This window comes from Clavelina lepadiformis, chromosome 5 (genome assembly GCF_947623445.1).
Source record: "Clavelina lepadiformis chromosome 5, kaClaLepa1.1, whole genome shotgun sequence".
NCBI lineage: Eukaryota > Metazoa > Chordata > Ascidiacea > Aplousobranchia > Clavelinidae > Clavelina > Clavelina lepadiformis.
Window position 1 is genome coordinate 21,162,175 of NC_135244.1, and position 18,158 is coordinate 21,180,332.

The 18,158-nt window shown below is 36.5% G+C and overlaps 2 protein-coding genes across 2 annotated transcripts; one reads left to right on the forward strand and one right to left on the reverse strand.

The window, feature by feature from the left end:
* Positions 1-624: 624 nt before the first annotated feature.
* On the forward strand, positions 625-2,696 carry LOC143458666 (uncharacterized). The gene is made up of 2 exons (XM_076955513.1): positions 625-818; positions 1,398-2,696. Exons 1-2 carry the CDS (start codon positions 664-666, stop codon positions 2,557-2,559), a joined length of 1,317 nt encoding a protein of 438 aa, XP_076811628.1. The 5' UTR covers positions 625-663; the 3' UTR covers positions 2,560-2,696.
* A 2,840-nt stretch (positions 2,697-5,536) lies between these two features.
* LOC143458667 (somatostatin receptor type 3-like) lies at positions 5,537-10,298 on the reverse strand. The gene is made up of 10 exons (XM_076955514.1): positions 10,154-10,298; positions 9,787-9,934; positions 9,382-9,544; positions 9,008-9,189; positions 8,718-8,852; positions 8,282-8,618; positions 7,697-7,975; positions 7,475-7,587; positions 6,546-6,665; positions 5,537-6,332 (listed from the first exon to the last, which is right to left on the reverse strand). Exons 1-10 carry the CDS (start codon positions 10,212-10,214, stop codon positions 6,113-6,115), a joined length of 1,758 nt encoding a protein of 585 aa, XP_076811629.1. The 5' UTR covers positions 10,215-10,298; the 3' UTR covers positions 5,537-6,112.
* Between the last annotated feature and the right edge of the window lie 7,860 nt (positions 10,299-18,158).

The window sequence follows — 18,158 nt, forward strand, 5'->3', positions numbered from 1 at the left end:
AAGATCAACAGTTTGGATTTTAGGAATAGCCTACTGACATTCTGTAATACAAAAATGCCTAAGCAAGCTAAATCGTCTTCAGCAAAAGTTAGACAGATTTGTCGAGATTTTTCTGATGAATTTAATGCAACTCCCGGGGGTGATTTAAGGTGCAATTTTTGCGAGGTTATAGTGAAGTGCGATAAAAAGTATTTTGTTGAAGGCCACAGGAAAAGTAAACACCATCAAGCTGGATTGGAGCAACAACAAGCATTCCCTGTTTAATTTGCTGTTTATTAGAATTTACCATGCGGAGAAAATCGAGGCAAAGTGCCCTTTTCACAAGGACAAAATAACACAAGCTACCTAAATCTATCGCCAAAAAACACGACGCACTTTTTATAATCCATAAAACACCTTGACTTTTCGACAAAATATTACGTTTGGGTCTGAAATCGACAAAATATTATGTTTGGGTAACTGGAGGAAGAACTGTGGCCTCTACAAATAAGCAATTTCGTTAGGTCAAAATAAAGTCAAAATTTGATAAAAATAAAGTCAAAAAAAATTTTTTTTAGGTCAAAATAAAAACGGCCCTAATCTTCACTAAATATTAAATAACCACTTACAGACAAATCAGTCGACCAAAAACTTGTTAGATGTGTAGCCAGGGTTGCCATCGATATGGACTCAAAAATGAGGACGACCAGGAACCAAGATAAGACTAAAAGGGAACAGAAGTTATTGAACGGAATATATTTTGACGATACGTCAATTCAATGTAAAAGGCCGCAGGAGAAAGCGATGTGTCTAAAAAGCATACACTATATTCACTGCAGGTCTTGTTTAAGTGTACTTTTACTTGAAGGTATGACTAAACTGCCCTTTCACTAAGACTGTTCCTATTTTTGGTTCTAAATGGCACACTAAGGTATGTCGATATGCCAAATAACCTAGATCAGGGTTTCTCAACCGCTGATTTGCATAGGCCTAATCACTGTGGCACAGTCAGTCAGTTTAGGTTTAAGCCAGTCCAGCCTATAACATCTATTTAAAGCTTTACTTGTTATGTTAGCCGGCTTGGTAGCCGAGTGGTTCAAGCGCTGCCCTCGCAGTAAATGCGGTTTAGGTTCTGTGTTCAATGCTCAATTGCGCCATACCATTCTAATGCCCTTGGGCAAGGCATTAACTTGCTCCTGTTCAGTGGATCTAGTGGACAGTTCTAAAATCGGGTAGTAGGCCTACCATAGAAAAATAAAAAATGTTTGACAATCGGAACTTGCACAAAGGCTAGCTGGGTAACCGGGGCTTAAGCGATGACAAATCATCGTCGTGTTTTAAGTCGTGCAAAGACTTTCCTCAGTCCGAGGATACACATTATCATACCATGCCAACCTTTATTTTTTATCTATCTATAGGTTTTATACGACAAGTTTTGCTGATTGTTCCCTATACCTTATTGTACATCAGTACATAATGTCGCGTAAAGCTCCAGCCATTCGAGTGACAACCGACAACCAAATATCTGGAAACAGTTTATCAGAAACTAGCAAAGAAGACACTGATAGACCTAACATGACATTTTCCATGATGCAAGATACTTCAATAGATCAAAATTTCTCACGTGCAACAACTTCTGGTAGAAATGTACAACGCTGTGATGATCATAAACGCAACTGTTCTGCTACCACAAAGAGTAAGCGCAAACCCGTTTACAAGGTTGTTCAGTCTCGCTACAAATCAAAACCGAACACCACTAAACGAAGTGCAATGCCACCTCAAAGCCAGCAAGCATTAGGTCTTAACATCACACCTGTTTCAAATAAGCTGGAAGAAGAACAAGATTTGGATGCTAAAGCTTCTACACCAACGGCGCATCATAAGAGCTTGTTCGAAGCGGACATGTCTGCGATATATAGACCTAGCGCATCAGCTGCAGCAAGTTCTGCTGCTAAACATGCAACGCAACCAAGCTGCCCTGTAAAAATAACCCAGGATGATCTGCATCTTGCATTTTATGAATATTGTCGAATGGCTTATATGAATAAAATGGTGAAGAATGCTGCCGAAAAACGACACAGTGAAGCTGTTAGAGATCTAACGAATATGGGACTTTTCTTATCCAAATTGCGTGAAGAGGTTGGGATATATGAAGAGGAGGTGGAAGTGTTGCAATCTAACGAATCTCTAAAAGACATCGTGGAGAAAGGAGAAGAGGATATGAAGCTTGTCCATACTGAAGATTTCTATGAAAAAATGAGTGATCTCACCATTAACATTGATGCTGTACGGCACGGTTTACAAACTAGAAATTTATCCAGGGTTGATTCCAGTCAATTATTCAGTGCTTTAGGTCACACTGAAATGCAGCTAAATGATACAAGTCACGTATATAGCTCTTTAGAAAATTGTGAAAGTAGTTGCATGAATGATGCTGAGTTAAAAAGTAAATTTTGTTCCACCGTCTCAAACCTTGAATCAGTTTCAAATCAGTGTAGTACCTTTCATGATGTGGTTGTTGTTGAAAACAAGTTGAGACTGCAGTTAGATACTGAGAAAATGTTAGAAGAAACTGTTTGAAGTGTTTTGTTGTATTCATTCAGACGTTTTCATATTTTTTGTTGATCTTTATGCAAAAGATATATCTTGGAAATATTTAGTGTCTTGCTAAGAAGATGAACTTATGTGACGTAAAAAAAAATTTCATACCAACTACACATTTTTAAATTTTCTGCTTACGGTTGCTTTAAAGATTTAATCAGTACAGCAGAATGCGCTTAATAAATCCATCTACGTATTAAATCCAACTTGCTTTGGAATGAAATTTTTTAAATTTTGAAAAATAGCCGGTTAATAAATCTTGGATATATCCAAGATATATCAAAAGATATATCTTGGAAATATTTAGTGTCTTGCTAAGAAGATGAACTTATGTGACGTAAAAAAAAATTTCATACCAACTACACATTTTTAAATTTTCTGCTTACGGTTGCTTTAAAGATTTAATCAGTACAGCAGAATGCGCTTAATAAATCCATCTACGTATTAAATCCAACTTGCTTTGGAATGAAATTTTTTAAATTTTGAAAAATAGCCGGTTAATAAATCCAAAATTCGCTTTATAAATCCGTTTCATAAAGATTTTTGTGAAAAAATTTAACGTAATCTAAATCTAATATATGTCAATCAATATAATATGTCAATCAACACAGTATGTCAATCAATACAGTAGGTCAATCTCAATGACTCGAATGTTTTCAAACTGGGATTACTGTTTGTTGTGTTTTCAGTCTCGTGTTGTGTAACACTACAGGGCTACTCAACTATTTTTAGCAAAGGTCCAGTTACAAAAGTTCAAAATTTGCTTAGTCCGTTACAACTCTCATGAAATAATTTACAGTCATACAAATTTATTAAAATACGGTACATAAAAAATTATAATTCTAAGGCTTAATGGTTTTGTATTAAACTTGTGTAAACATTGTTTTCTCAACAAAAGATGGCGCAAAACGCCGACTTCTCCGACAGACGACCTATTAACAAAAACCGCTAGAAGACTAGTTTGAGCTACCACTTACACACTTGCTGATTAATTGAATAACCACGAATAACAAAACTAACGATGAACGATTTCGTTTGCGTAAATACTGAGACAGATAAGGTCCAGATTCAACACTGAGAAGGTCCGCATTAGGACCGCGTTTCGCCAGTTAAGTAGCCCTGCACTACAGTATCAACGGGTTACACTAGAGTGGCGTAACTATGCAGTATTGTCCCATATGCATAGGCTGCGGGACTACATTCGCAGTTTGGCCTCTGGGCTTACGAAGCTGCATTCAAAGACATGGATATGTTTTACTCTATGAAGAGACAAATAGAGGACCATCTTAGATTGACCTTTCCGCCCAAACAATCCACGCTGCATCAGATTTTTGCATTGCACGCTGATAAATAAATGTACTACAGTGTATTAAAATATGTGTGCTTCTTTTTGTATAGTGTACTTATATCTATTGCGACGGATAATAAATCTACCGCTTATTAAATCCAAAATCGCTAAGGACAGAGGTGGATTTATTTAGCGGATTCTACTGTGTAACTGTAATATGGGTTAAAATATGTTTGTTACATATTGTAGGCAAATATGTTACAAAGGTTAAGCAAATTAATCAATGTTTATCAAAACATGTAACATTGATATAAATATGTTGTAATAAAATATGTCATTGCCAGTACAGGAGTGTGTATCCCCCAGACATACACAAATTAGACAACTTACTTTCCAAAGCACGCTGCAGTGTTACAATTTTATTGGTAACTACTGAAAGTGCAAATTTTTTGTGACCGCCAAGGGTCGCTGAAGATCTGTAAAACATGTTTTGATTTGGGAAGGCACAACCGGCAGGGTGTGTTAAAATCTTTCTTTAACTATATAGAGTACTTTTTGGATTTAATGAAATGGCCAGAATTTTTTAAATTATTTTCACATCGTTGTAGGCTTTTCTTACAGAGGATATGGTCAAGGGTGCTAGGCAGCTAGGCACCGTTTTCATGATTGTTCAAAATATTCCCTAATGCTTGTGTGAGCGAGTCCAAGCCAAAAATGAAGATAAGTGTTGGAAAAGAGCATTTTAAAACTTTGGAAAAAAGATTGACGTAATTACTTAATATTGAGTGTGTACGTAAAATATTGTTCTTAACTGACCTTATGACCTAAGACACCTTTTTTTGTTTACAGTATCTGGCTTCCTTTTCCTGCTTCCTTCTCGTGTTTGGTCTCAAAACAAAGCTGGTGACGGTAAGAATGTTCGAAGATGGTTTTCTCAACCCATAGATCATGAAGCATTTTCCACAGTTTCGTGGAAGTGAGTTCCGTACAAGCTGCGCCAGCCGATTTTTGCGTGTTTGGTTTCCACTAGGTTGCATTCTTCTCCTAGTAAGCAACTTGTTGTGGTCATTCTACGTGACTTTAGTTTATTACGTCACAATCTACGTGACATATGTCAGAATAATATTAAATTTGTGATATGCGATAAATAACTCATTTAATTTCTTAGAATAACACAAAAAGACTTTGTTCAATGAGACTTCGCTGTCCCTTTCAATTCTGGAATGAAAAAGAATTTAAAAGTATTCTCGAATTAATTTATTTTAATTAAATTACACAAACTAAACCACATGTAAAATCAAAGTATTCTTGCTAATTTTCTTACTTTAGATTTGGTACCCAACTTTATAACCCTTTGCTCGGTGAGTTAAAAATTTGCGAAGCATGTAGTTTCTTAAAGCGCACATCGCGTGGAAACCTTTAAATTTTATTGTGACTTAATTGTGGTTTTTGCTTTTTCGTTATCTGATAAACAGTGTATGGACCTGAAAAGAGAAGGAGTCAGCAAATGCTTTGGTGGCGCCAAAAAAGATCCGCTCAGACAAAAGGATTCTGAACCACACACTGCTCTAGGGTCCACGTAGGTCCTGTGCCCATAAACTGCTTGGCTTCAATTTTGCTTTTTATCGTGATTCTTAAACACTCAAAAGAAAAGAAAATATTTTGCGTTTGGTTGTACATTGCTTGCTTTTTTGTACATTTATCATATAACTTTATTGAAAGACTGACAACAACAATAGTGCAAAGACTTCACAAAGCTATTCACACATTAAAAGATAACACTTATGTGCAAAATGCAATTTAACGTTAAATATCAAAAAAAATCATCATATACTGATTATTGACACCTTACTAAACGTTTTCACTAAAATGGTTATCGTTTTATGCGGTCATAAACACTTTTGCGAAATGGCTTGTAAGTCAAAAAGACAAGGCAGTGGCATGGATTTAAAAGAGTTCAATCTTTAGAATGGTTTGCCCAAGCAATGGGAATACTTCATTCGAATATGGTTTTGATGTTATACGTTTTAAAATTCAGCATCAAATTTGCAAATTATAATGCAGAATAAAGGTACATAGACATTGAATTAATGTATTCAGGATATAAGAATTATAGCAATCATCATAAAGAAAAGAAAAAACAAGGTTACACCCTTACATGTGCAAAGATATTAAGGTAATGGCAACTGTTAGCTTGAAAAAGGCAGCAGTGAGTTTATAATTTACATGTCGGGAAGAGAATTTTTACTGAGTGTCTTGATAGAGAGCGACCTCTACTTCTTCCGGATGCACCACTTGATCGTAAGTGGGAAGATCTTGCCCAGGATCCGGAGCCACAGTCGGCAGCATGGTGTGGACAGTGGAGTAACGCTGCGTGTCGCCCACCTCGGTATGGTATCCGGCTCTGGTCGCGTCTAGCGTCGGTTGCGCTTCTGAAGCTAGATAGTTGTTGTCAGAGAGATTCCTATTGGTGAGAAAAATATAACTTGTAAGTTTAAGATAAGTTTTCTTGTAAGTTTTGAAGTCCATTCAAAACAAACCAGTTGGTAGTTTTTTTCAGTTTACATTTAGCGACGAACGACGGATTTTTAAATAATGTTTCTGTGGACAGTGAGATAAACAACAAAACCGTTCAAACGAAAGAAATTGAATTACTAAAGATTGAACTTAAACTGACCTGTTCAACTTTGTGACAGCTGTTGGCGCGTTGCTTGAGCTGTTGGCTCGCTTCTTGAAGCGGACCGTGTTCCCAGCCGAAGACGAACTTGTGCGTCTCATCGTTCTCCGTACAGCCAAGCTTTAAAGATGAAGAAATATGTTGTAATTTAAAATGCAAGATTAAAATTCACTAAGAAAAATGTCTCACAAAGCACTTTATGAAGTCACGAGATTTGGGGCCAAGAAAACTTTTGAAAATCGTGTGTAAATGACGAAGATGTCCCCCCTGCGCACACCATAAACATACCGAATAAATTATGAGTCATGCCAGTGTCATTCCTTGTCCCTTGTTGTCGAATAAAAAAAAACAAAGAAAAATTGTAACTACTGTATAATACGAATAATCGCCATTATATTCGAATATTTTACACGTAAGGACACGGGATACTAACAGCACGATCCCTGGGATGCGAATCCTAAGAACGGATGCGCTATCTCTCGGTAATGACTAATAGCACACTGTTTCCTTTTATAAAGTTTTTTTCATGTTTTTTTGAAGTATTTTTGCTTCCGTCTTACTGAAATGATGGTTACAGTAAAAGCCTACGTCATACAAAATTTACCCAAAAATCAGATATGCGCTGCAACAAATGTTGATGCTGTGAAGTTTTACAAGAACACCTCGTGAAGATTTACTTCTGTTCAGAGAAAAAACTTGAAGAAACACTTTGTTTTTGAAGGAAATCTTTTTCGTTTTTTACCAAAAATTACAAATTAAAATTTTTCGAAATTTCGCAACATTGAGCAAATTTGAAGAATTTTCCATTTGGACAACTTTTTTGATAAATACTGCATGCATATATTTTACCATGACAAAAGTTTCTGTTCATCTTGTACATGAAATTATGTCTCCGAAAGCAGCAAAACAAAAAGCATAAAAAGACTTACTTCCATCTCTTTATGAATTGAGTTCCGATGAAGCTGTAAAGATAAGGATTCAACGCGGAATTCAAATAGGCGAGAACGGATCCAACGGCGGGAAGAATCACACAAATGTCAGACTAAGAAAATCATCAATCTATGTTAGAGCTTCAGATATCTTTCCATATCAACCTTACATCACTATGGTCATTAACCATAAAACACGATGATTTTGAAAACAATAATAACCTGCTCTATAGGCACGCGAATCCCGTTAATCTTGGCCAAGTGCACGGCGTGAAAGAGAATCCAGCAAAGGACGAAGGTAGACACAAGCGTCACACACATGACGGTCATCCGAATTCGATCCCGATCCGACCTACAACTCGCCTTCCTTCTCTTTTCATTGCAGGAACCGCCGCGGATGTTTGAGGAGTGGTTACTTGTGGATGAGCTTGGGTAGTGAGATGTTTTGATTTTGGTCGAGAAAATTCGATGCAATATTAGACCGTAGCAGACCAACAGGACCTAAGAAAAACTGTCGAGTTTACTTTTTTCAGAGTAAGTGTTTTGATTTATAGACCGAGTTTTCATCTATAAGCATTTAAAGAAGCCAGCAGCCTGGTGCATTGAAACGTAATTTACTTCAAATTTGCATAAATTTTATCCTAAACTGGACGCTGTAAGTTACATACATCGTATAATTATACAAATAACTATAGAAAAATATTTGAAACTTGCACATATACACGTTCATGTAAAGTTACAAAAATAATCAAATTTTTTTATTCACAAGTGAAATAAATTAATAAGAAGTAAAATAATAACACTCACAAGCAAAGGGACTAAGAACATGGCTGTGAAATTGAACACAATGAAGGCTATCCAGCCGACTGGTTTGTCCCAATAATGGCATTGTGCTTCAATTGAGAGTTCAGGATTGGGCGTAATTTTCTCGAATCCTCTCGGAGCTGCTTGTGTAGGTAACGCGTGCTCGTCCGGCAACGGGAAGAAACCTTCGAGAGCGGTCAGGTCGATCTCCCCGCCTCCAAAAATATTTTCAAGCTCGGCCAAACCCTCAGAAAGATCTTGCTCGTCGTCGGTCCCCGCTGGGACGCTGTACAAGCTCTCGTACAGAGAGAGGAAAACGTTTGCGACTTTTTGGGGATCTCTGTAACCATGTGTTTTGTAAATCGGGTTTGCTTTGTTTCACGTTTATGTAACATTAATGGTAATGTTAGTTTTGCTTTATTAGCCTGTAACCTCATACCGGCAGTAAGGATCTTCCGATTGTATCCTGCTGGTGTTGTTGAAAAATTGAAGGCATCTATCGAATTCGTCTCCTTGAAGCTTTTCTTCAAGACAAATGTCTTCGTGACTTTTGGGTATTGACGGGAATTCGTATCTGATATTACCAAACTATCGAATTAAAACACTTAGGGCGGGATGTATGTGGCAACTTACGTGTAACATGATAATACAAGCCTACTACAAGTTAATATACAAAGTCAAAATTTGCCAAAACATTAATGTAATTGCCAAATAAAATGGAATTCCTACGAGCATTTGCAATAAGGCTTGTCTCCGATCTTGAAGCTGTAGAGCATGACTGGAATGCAGAGTAAGATAGCTACCACCCAAGTCACAGCGGTAATTATGTAAGCGCTTTGTTTTTTGCGAAGTATTTGAAGACCCTCGGAGAACGGATGGCACACAGCTATGTAACGGTCGATGCTCATTATCTGGAATGTTTTCAAAATTTTCACGGTCGCCTTCGTTGTTATAGACCGTTAAAACTACACTTCTGTATAATATATACTGTATATTATCATGGAGGCGTTATAGTAATACTATTTGATGACGATATATGATCGTGGCCGTAAATATTTTGATTTTTTTTCTACAACTGAACATCAGTTTGACATCATACTCACAACTAGAAAGAGAATCGAAGCGTAATAATTGAAGAAGAGAAGGGTCTCTTTAGCCTTGCACATCCATTGCGGGTAAATCCAACTTCCTTGTAATTCCTCACTTACTTTGAATGGAAGCGTGAGTAAAAATAGAGAGTCCGCTAGCGCCAGCTGGAGGACATACCTGCAAACATGATAATGCCAGATAATTCTGATTGAAATCAGATCTGTTTCACGTCTTTGCCAATTTGTTTGCCAGATCCAACTATTAGTACACATAAGATAGTCATCGCAGAGATTTGTTTCACTGCTCGAAGCTTGACTTCGACAGTCGATTTTGCATTTTCAAATATTGACTTAGCACAACGAGTTAACAATCATCGTAATCGTGCACATTAAAATCTAAAGAAGTAAAAGTTTTCTTACCAGTGAGTGACGGATTTTTGGTATTCCCTAAGAATTAGAATGACAAGGATCGCAAGCAAGTTGCCCACCAACCCCACGAAACAGATAATTATTAGAAGAACGACTTGCCAAAGCATGACGGGAGGCTTTTCGGCTCCGAATAAATCTCCTGTACAGATTAAGATTTAGCATCGTATTTAACATGCTTTATGGCCAAATTAAGCAAAGCATTGAACATATACACCGGGCACGATGTGCACTTGTATATACACAAGTAAAGTTTATTTTACTTTAGCGTAGCGCATCATCTCGCGGTGATAAAAATTGTTACAATTTTAACAAGTATAAACAATTTCCATGCGAAAACATTTTGGCTTAAATTTTTTACCTGGGATAAAAAATTGTCCATCTGGTAACTGAAGGTCAATTTCCGTATCTGAATAATCCATTATAAGGGCGTTATGTTTACCGAAACAGCTGTCTGTAATTTTAGAAATTAAGATACTTAACAAATCTGTGAAACGGAAATAAGTATTAGGCCCATCAACCACTTTTCAGCTGCAGTAACTTCCCATGTTGCGCAGCCGTTAGAACAGAAAACAAAGTCGTACAATAACAAAACTACATCGCAGTCAAAACATGTGTATAAGTTAATTATTTGATTTCTATAATGTTTAATGGTTTATTAATTATATATACAGTATATAGTCTAATTGTAATTAGGCCTATATAAACAAAAAAATTCTTGAATATGAATTTGCTTAACCGTTGTTAAAACATTTCTAGAACGATCTTTTTCAATCTAAGCTTAAATTTAATTTGGCATAACTTTGACGGGCTTTAGTTTTATATCTGACAGCCTTAACTTTTAAAATTAAGTTTTTCTTTTAAAGAATGTTCAAATTGCCGACTCGTTAAAACTGCACTAAAAGTTCTAACAAAATGCTTTAATCTATCTTCGGCTTTGAATTTAAATACTGTACCTGAATAAGACAAAAACTTCCCTAAATATTTTCCTGCTTCCGCACCACCCACGTCAGTGTGAGTGGTCGCTGGAAAAAGTGTTTAGGAATGTGAGGGGGGTGTGACGGAGGTCCTATGAATACATCCGGTTATCAGTGTTTGCAAGAGACAGCATGGGCTGACGTGTTTTCAGCCAGCCTGTTTCTCGTGCGAACAAACATGTCCTGAATCAGTTTACATTATGGCATTTAAAGGTGGAGATTTTGAAAGCTTCAGTCTTATCATAGCAAATTTGGTGGGTTCATAGAAAAATGAATTAACAAAAAACGTGTAGTCATGATGCTAAACATGGTTTGATAGGTCAAAATGGTCGCTGATTTCATCATGAAATTCAGCCAATACTTGGAACCAAAATTGATAAAAATATCGTTTTTATGCAATGACTAATGCTAAACAACAGCAAACCCAAAGCTCTAATATGTTACATTTTGTATTTTAAATAGCCTACTTGGCGGTCTGAGTAGCTATTTAGCTATATACAGTAAATGAGTTTAAAATCGGTGGTTGTAATTTTGAATCGATTTGAAACGAGGCAAAAATGCTAAGTGGCTGCTAACGTCATGGCAACGGACTGACTTCCAAATAAACCTGGAGACAGCGTCGATAGAAAATTTATCAGGTGCTTCTTTGCGTAAAACTTTATTTCCCAAAATATGACGTCACTGAAGCTACGCTTTCGTTACGAAGAAATTATCAGTACGTCAAGATACTTTATCTGCGCATTATAAGGCTGCATTTGCGCGTTACCCTGTGCTGACCTATAACGACTCTGGCTTGTAGCAATCCCAGAGCACTTTCCGCTTCCACCGTCATGTCCTATCCACGTCATAATGGTGGTACTAAGTAGGATAACAGATACGCGGAAACGTTTGACGGAAGTGTAGCGGAAATGACGATACAAACAAACGACATTGAAAACATTTTGTTCATCTTTCTGAGAATATAACCCTTCTTTTTCACTGAATACCACAACTGATAAAGATTTGCTGTTAGATAGTGGAATCGGCCTTGCGAAAACACTATAGGAGTCATTCCTTTACTGGGTGCAGGTATATATACTGTAAAGTTATTTATGGAAATTCGTGAAGTTTTTCAATATCTATAAAAACAAAATTGTAAATAAACGAAAGAACGCTGTTACCTAGCTATATAGTCAACTGGTACTAACTTATGCTTGTTTCAAATAATGAAATCATATGCTGCGAAGTAACCTAATAGTCAGGCTTGTCCATGGGAATGGGATTCCCACGGTAATCCCATGGGAAATGTCCCATGGGATGGGATGGGATGGGACAGCACGAATTGCAATTCCCATGGCATTGAAAATTTGCTAAATGAGCTCAGTGACTCGGAATATGAGTACCAATGATAATAAATTGTCATAGATAGACAACTTTTCTGAACTTTAAAGTTAACAAAGTCAATAAATTTTGTCGTTTTGTATCTCTCTTTGTACATGTAGTCAATTCTAATAGACATTAGACTTAAATTTCCATAAATTTAATAACATTTATTGAATTGTATTTTGATGGGATGGCATGGGATGGGATGGGATGGGACAGGCATGAATTGCTATGGGATGGGATGGGATGGGACAGAAAAAAATGTCCCATGGACAAGCCTGCAATAGATAATCTGACAAATTGGTTTTTAGTTTTTTATGTATATTCATTAAATACATTTTTTCAGTAAATGCGTTACCCTACAATAATAATGATTTTAACGCGTTTGAGGATCATAGTGATTTTAACTTGATAACAACATACGAAGAAGACAGATTGTTTTTGTATATAGCGAAAAGATTCATGCGCGAAAAACATGACCTGCGTCCAGGGACCAATTTTTCTTGCTGCAACGTGTTGAAGCAGTCTCCATTGCAAAAACTGCAGCAATGTAGGCTTACTTAGAATTTGCTTGACCCTGAAGCGAGTTCGTTACACTGTTGTCGTAAATAAAAGGGCTGTCGCTGTACTCCACAGGAAAAGTTGCACTTTTCAAGGTTTCTGTGTAACATTTTTCTTCATTGCCTAAATTTACTGATTTTCTAAAGGGTTCGAAACAACCCCAGCTATGTATTGCATTGAAGTAGAAGATATTCCAGACGACGTTTAAGTGGCTTTGATTCGAATGATGGACGAGTTATCGATGTAGTCGTTTACCGGGGTTCTACCATATGTAAACTTGTAGAATAATAAAGTTTATGTTTGTATTAAGAAGAAAATTTGTTTGTAAACTTTGATATACACTAACTTTCTGCTGATCGACAGACAATCTATATTTATGTGGTCAGCGTTTATTTATGGCTCAGACTTACTTTTTTATGTTATATATATGACAAACGTGTTGGGGGCCACCCATATTAATGTCATCCAACAAACAAAACTCAACACGATAATAAAATATAAAAATTATTGTTGGAATAAGACAACCATCGCCAAAAATCGCATTTGGTTAAATAAAGAAGGGATTCGAGTGCTCATTGCTCTGGTGGGAGTCTTTAAACCTTTGCAAACTTATTTTGGTGGCGATGTTGTAATATGTTCATCTGTTAGTGATATAGAAACGGGTTCAGGTTTTTAAGGTTTTTTAATACAGTTTTCTTATTATTCTAAACATAACCAACCTTTAACATAATACACTACGGAAATATCATCATTATCATCACTAACTGATACATGAAACATAACGAACGCAAAAAGCCGGTTAAATATTGAACAAAAGTAATGCATTTTAAGCACAGCTTACAGCGTCTGCGAATAAAACTGTTGGTACTTTTCTGGCTCAAACATTTCTTCTTCGAATTTCTTACACACGGCTTCACCCGAAAACATGCCGAGACTAAATTCGATTTTGACCACAATTCGTCAACGAACAAAATTAGTCGCCTTTCGATTTTGAACGTCAACTCTCTCCTGGACTGATGCATCTAAATGTAAACATAAACAACGTTTGCAAAACATTCGTCACCATACGTGCGCATCAGACACGCTACAAACAGCACACGAAACACTGAACGTCATCATCATTTTACGCCAGCGGGTGTTTTCCTCTAGCTCATCTTCTCTTCAAAGCTTGTTTATATTTTCAACTACTGACACGTACTCTCTGTGCAGTGCACTGGGTTCGAAATGACAAATGACAATGTGAACAAAAACGCGTTCAAAAATATGTCAATGATCAAAGGCATCAATGATCACTTACCCTATGGCGGGCCTGGGGTGTGAGTGTTCTGTACAACGCGGATTTCATAAGACAAACATTTGTTTGCGCCAACACTGGAAAATCAGGTTAAGTTAGTATTATTGTTAAGCAGCTTAAAATATTGAAGCGTTAAGATTAAAGTTAATCATCAGGAATTCGTTATTAATGCTGAAGAATATTCTTCAAGTGAAAGTTTTACCTTTACTTTGCTTAACCAAAATAACTATCGGCCACTACTCTCTCTTCCAAGCGTAGAGTTTGGTTATGGACAAATCTCCGACGTAGAGACCTTGACTGACACATCGGTCAAAGCTTGGGTTTAAATTTGCAACTAAAAGAAGAAAGCAAAAGCCGGAAAAAAAGAGTAAAAGTGAAAGTGCCGAGGTCGCGCAGGAAGATTGCGATCGCAACGAGCTAAAAGCTGCCTCATTTATCAAGATCAAACAAAGCAATGGTTTCTTTTCTTTGTCGTCTCACTATTCTTTATAACTTTCAAAAAACCTACTAATCTGTTTATAATTAAATGAAAAACATGTTTTCAGATTTTAAAACATGGCTGGTAGCCTAGCAAAGGAAAGAGATGTTGTCTGAACCGTGTTAAACAAATGTTAAAAACAATATTTTCTTTACTTTAATGGAAAGAGAGTCGGGTTAGGAAGAACCAGGGGTAAAAACATCAACCAAAATATCAGGGCGGAATAAAAACTTCGACTATTTGTGATATTCCTTTCTCATGATTAGCCGCCCTATTTGCACGCAAGGTAGGCCTACTCAGCTACTTATGCCACATACCACATATTTTTCGCCAAGACGATCTAACTAAAGTTTGTATAGGCTAATATTTCTACGTCCATATTAGTGACACTCTGCTGCTCATTAACTCGGCCTAACTACAGAGAAATAGGCTTCATTCATGCAATACCGAATCCAGGAGAGCCGAAACTCAAATGTATTGAGACCAAATTGTTTACCGAGTTCTGGGTACAGACTAAGGAATGGCGATATAATGACTGCATTTATTTGTGTCGTTATATTCGTATGAACGCAGGTTCGCAATCGGCCACTAGGACAAACATGTAATACAATATTTGCCATGTTCGTAGTCCTGGGAATGTTTTTTACTTCTGCTGCTATGTGAGCATGTTAAACGTCATGTCAGTATGATGCCTATAACGTATAAGCTGTTTTACAGTAGTCAGTGACTACTATAGTGATGTTTGCCTGGTTAAATGTACATGATAGCTGTGACGTCAGAATATTTCTGCTCCATTTATTATTTAATTCTTTTTATTTTATCTGAAATTCAGGAAACAAATTTAATAAAACTGTGTCTATTCTATATAGTATATATGGTAAACATCAATAGGAAAACGATATTGGATACAGTTTCATTCTGTTTAAGCTGATTAGAGTATTGCCTGAACTTAATTCAAGAACCCAATAGACCTATACCATACTGTAATTATGTCTAAACTATAAAGAGAAATTTTCTACATTTTGTCGAGTCATTGACAAACAAAGGAGGCGCCAATTTTGTTAGTTCCTGATAAATTTAAGAGGCTGAAGCAGTTTTAAATCAAATTTAATAACTGTCACAGCAGTACTGGCAAAATTCTTATAATACGTGCTCGTTTTAGTCGGGCATTGGCCAAAACAAGTTTTTGTCGGTTTCAGTTCAGCCTGTTGTGGTGTTAAATTATCAAAGAATAACGTCATTTCCTCGCCATTTTAAGCAAGCGTCATTTATTCAAAAAATCACCCTAAACCGTTATAAACTTCTCAGTTTTCTTTCAATTGTATTTATTGGCACCAGGAAAACTGTCTGATTTCCTTACGGCCGCTTTACACCACCTAGCGGCAGACAAAAATAAAACTACGTTGCAACCAATCCTGTGTTGGTAGCATGAAATGTTCATGGGTTTTAATAGAAATACGAAGTTCAAGCAAAAAATATACGCCAAGACGAACGAAGTGGTCAGGGTAAACTTGCTGCATTACAAAATTATAACAAAACAAGATTGAAAAAATGCATCATATCATGCGCAGTTAATCTTCCTGGATATAAATACCTTACCACCTGGTATGCCAAAGCCCTAATGCATGGAACTTCTTTAACTATAACTTCTTATGCAAGGGGCACAAAAATTTTATGTGTACATAAATCATTAATGGAATTACATTGAGGTCTTGTAAATAGACAGCTTGAATTTTGAGATGTTGAAATATTGCACATCTTTCAATAAATTGGCGTGGTGAAGTAATACACTGCATGCTATTTAATGTATATGGCCGTTGTTACTTAACCAATATTGATGTTACAACAATAATATACTGTGGACTAATCATTTTTTATGCGCTATATTTTGTTGCTGAATGCCAGACAACTTGCCTTTTCAAAATTCACATAAACAGATAACCATAGCCAGGATAATCAGTTGTTGCTACTAATGCACAAAATTAAGGCGAATGAAATTTATTCTTTCAAAAAGCTCGTTACAAGTTCCAGTAAATTCTATGAATTCTTTTTATTTCAATAAAAAGGGACTTCATGAAAAAATTCGTTAAAAAAGGATCATTTTTTAATAAAAAATGACGATAAACCAAGATATCAAAAATACTTCGAACACCATCAAACAGCAAGGTGCGTAAATGGGGAGAAGGCAGGTTATATCAGCAATAGCATGCCAAGTCATTCAAAGATAAACTCAATCCTGCATTAAAGTAGCAAATTCCAAAAAAGTGAATCTATTACTGGTAAATATTTTTGATCTCTGCCTCCCGAAGCAATTCGATTGCCGTGGGTATTCCCTTCTCCATTGTCCTTAACTGCAGCATGACTTTTTCCGGATACTTATTTCCCATAAACCCCACATTGGCCCATGCATTTGATAAGCAAATTAATCGCTGTTTGTCTTCAAAACTGTCCCAATTATGGCGTAGAAATGTCTTACGAGCATACCAGTGAGTCGCGCTTTCCCATTCCATACGATAGTTTTCAAGCTCATCCACGAACTGCCTTGTGGATGAGACCAACTCATTTACAGCCATAGCACTTGGCCCAATAAGTAATCAGAGGATGAAGTGTTGAAATACAATTGTAGTTTGACGTGATAAGTTTTTTGTTGGATAATGAAAATCACATTGTCTGTAGACACGGCAGGATTTCTGAAAAAAGCAAAAAATAGGTAGCAAAGGTTGATACGCTAAATATCAGAATATTTTGGATTTGCAGATATACGAGATGACCAGTTAATTGCTAACTACATGGTTCTTAATGCTGGTGCCTCTAAATATCTGATATTGGCTGTGTTACAGTATAAAGTGTTAGAACCTAGACCTATAGTGACGCACAGTGGATTTATCAACGTGTACTCCAAAATTTTTTATCACGACATCAATAACAACTGGCATAACTTTTTCGTCTCCACCGCGATTTTGATGACAAATAAAATAACTGATTAACCGGTCTTCAAGCCGATTATTACATAAAAAATTGAGGTTTATCTGCATGCCATCACACCAAATTCCCATTTTTGGATGCATGATTTCTCGTCGAAAACTGCTGTACTTTCCAGTCAAGATAGTAAAGTAGTGTGACGGACCATTATCGGTAACACTGTACAACTGTGTGATTTTATCTGTCATCAATATTACAAAACTGAGAAATCTTTTCTTAAATTTAGAGATTCCTATCGTATCCTTTCTAGGCTATTTCACCATTAGGCTACATTTCATGGGTTTACCATCTTGCTTATTTGTTGATGTACAGCACATGTAGGACAAAACATCATCATTTATAAAAAGACCAGCATAGGTCTTTCCCTACTGATTTCTGATTTAACTTGCGGATCGTAAAGTCAGAAACTAAGATTCCAGTTCCATAAAACATTCTAAAATAATATAATTGTATAATAAAAAGCAGTTTAATATTAGATAGCCTAGCACTCCAGGGTTAACTTTTATATAATTTGTATTTTCGGCGCAAGCTTTCCGAGAATCAGCTTGCTCAATAGGTGTAATGAAAAATGTTTGCATTCAACATCCAAACCACCGAGACCAAACTCATTTCAACGCTATCAGCACATATGGCCTTCTCCAGTAACCTGCACTGACAAAACGAGATGAAGTCGTAACTCAATATGCCACTGACAGCTGGTAACTGACATACC